Raw genomic sequence first — 1,998 nt, 5'->3', positions numbered from 1 at the left:
TGATCACTTTTACTTTATTACATAGAAGACTTTTAGGTGGCTGCAGAGACAAACTCTTCCCTATAAACCCTAAAAACTATTTAAGAAAAGATCAATCATTCTGCATTATTCCTCTATAGCACTATATTGTTATGACTTGATGTTTTGCTGCATTTTCTCTTCAGTTTTTGGTTAATATGTTAGCGTTAAAATGTCCAAGTAGGAAATTCTACATGCTGCCACCATCAGGCTTAGAGGAGTACTGCTGCTTCCAGGGGTATTAAATTGCATCCCAGGGGCCAACAACAAATCACCTGGATGGGGTGGCCACGGGGTGGCCATGCTCCCCCTGGCTACCCCTCTAGCTCCACCCCTGTCTGACAGAGTTTTAAAATACATCCAATTTAGTCATTTTTGCTTCTGCTTCAGTGTTAATTCAGTTTATTTATTTAAATGATTAACTTCTGTTTGGTCGGCTCTATAAATCTCAGCTGCTGTATTTTTTATTTTTTGTAAGTCCTTAATAAAAGCAGATAGTTTTGCTTTTAGTTTTAGGAACAAGCAGCTGCTTTTCAGTTTATTTTAAAAAATTACATAGATTTATTTTTATTTTTTTTATTTTTTAGGGGCCGAAAGCCAGGATCCGGCCGCAAGAACGGGGGAGCTGGCTCCAAAGGGAAGGACAAGAAGTTATCAGGAACCGAATCGGAGCAAGAGGTGGGAGAGGATATTACCCCCCCTTGGAGGCCTTGAAGGTTTTGTATTCGTGCGTTCGAATGGTTAAAAACCTCGCTTGTGTTTGTGTCTGTAAAAACAGGAGGACTCCGAAGACAGCGAGACGGACGGGGACGAGGACGACGGCTCTCAGTCAAGCACAAACCAGCAGGCCACGTCCATGTTCCACAGGTGAGGAGACCGAAGCTCCCAGATTAGCCGCTAACTCAGAGATCAGTGGAAAAGATGGCGACAGTATCAAACAGCCCATTAGAACTTCATTATTCATCTCTTACTTTTGTGAATTAATTAATTAAATTAGCCTTGAAGTACAAATAATGTCTTGTTTCCATGGCTACTAAAAGCTCCCTATTAGTGCTACTATTTCAGACTGAGGGTCAGTGTTTCCAAAAGTTTGGAAAGTGACATTATCTTAAACCACTAGGGGGTGCTGCTGTACCGATATGGAAACCATTTGTTTACATGTGAGGATCCTCTTTTGAACAGGAAGGGACAAAATGAGAGTTGTTCTCTGATCATCTCCTCATACATCGGCTAAAAGTATTCCTAGCTCTTTAGATTTGTCATTTTTAGCTTGTTTTTATCTCAAATCTTAACACATTTAATCAGGAGGTTTCATAACCCTTTAAAACAATATTTAAGTCAGGAGGTAAAATAAAGTTTTAAATACTTTTATAATCTAAAACTCTGAAGTGGAGTTGAGACGGATGCTGCGAGTTGCATCTTTAGTCATCCGTACTGTGAAAAAGAAGGAATGATCTATGGATCATTATCTAGACTAAAACTAATACGTTCATAGTGATTTAAGGAATTTAGCATTCATCAGTAAGAAAATGTAAATCATTTTCTTCGTGATCACTGATTCTGGGAGCGGCCATTTTTGCCCAAATATCCTGCCATCTTCCAGCAGTGACGTCACGGTGCGGTAAGCCTAGCGCCATTCTTCCCGCTTTACAAGCAAAATCGATGGGAACTACTAGACACAACCATCAACAACAATTATTAAAGATTTCCAGAGGGCTTCACCATTAAAATTCACCAGAGCTATAGTGAAACTAACAATGCCCACGTGCATGGCAGTTGGATTTTGCTAAAACTAAAAAAAAAGAAAGTTATTTCACCTTTCCGATTCCTGATCCTCCACGGACGGGCTCGTCGTTGGTTTGCCAACTTGAAGAAGGAGGATTTGCCATCTCAAAAAACCCGTAATATGTAGCCAACATTTGGAAGAAGAATGTTTTCAAGATGACTTGGATAATAGCGCGTTGTGACAAACACCAGATA

General features: G+C 39.9%; 1 protein-coding gene across 1 annotated transcript in view; it reads left to right on the top strand.

Moving 5' to 3' along the window:
- Window positions 1–1,998, top strand: part of drap1 (DR1-associated protein 1 (negative cofactor 2 alpha)) — an 11,701-nt gene that overhangs the window by 6,992 nt on the left and 2,711 nt on the right. The window contains exons 5-6 of the mRNA XM_015371660.1: window positions 606–696; window positions 797–885. Of these exons, the coding sequence (XP_015227146.1) occupies window positions 606–696; window positions 797–885 (180 nt within the window). The remainder of the gene's footprint in view (window positions 1–605; window positions 697–796; window positions 886–1,998) is intronic.

Source organism: Cyprinodon variegatus, unplaced genomic scaffold, assembly GCF_000732505.1.
Source record: "Cyprinodon variegatus isolate N-32 unplaced genomic scaffold, C_variegatus-1.0 Scaffold62, whole genome shotgun sequence".
Classification (NCBI taxonomy): Eukaryota; Metazoa; Chordata; class Actinopteri; order Cyprinodontiformes; family Cyprinodontidae; genus Cyprinodon; species Cyprinodon variegatus.
This window is presented reverse-complemented; position numbering and strand designations above follow the sequence as displayed.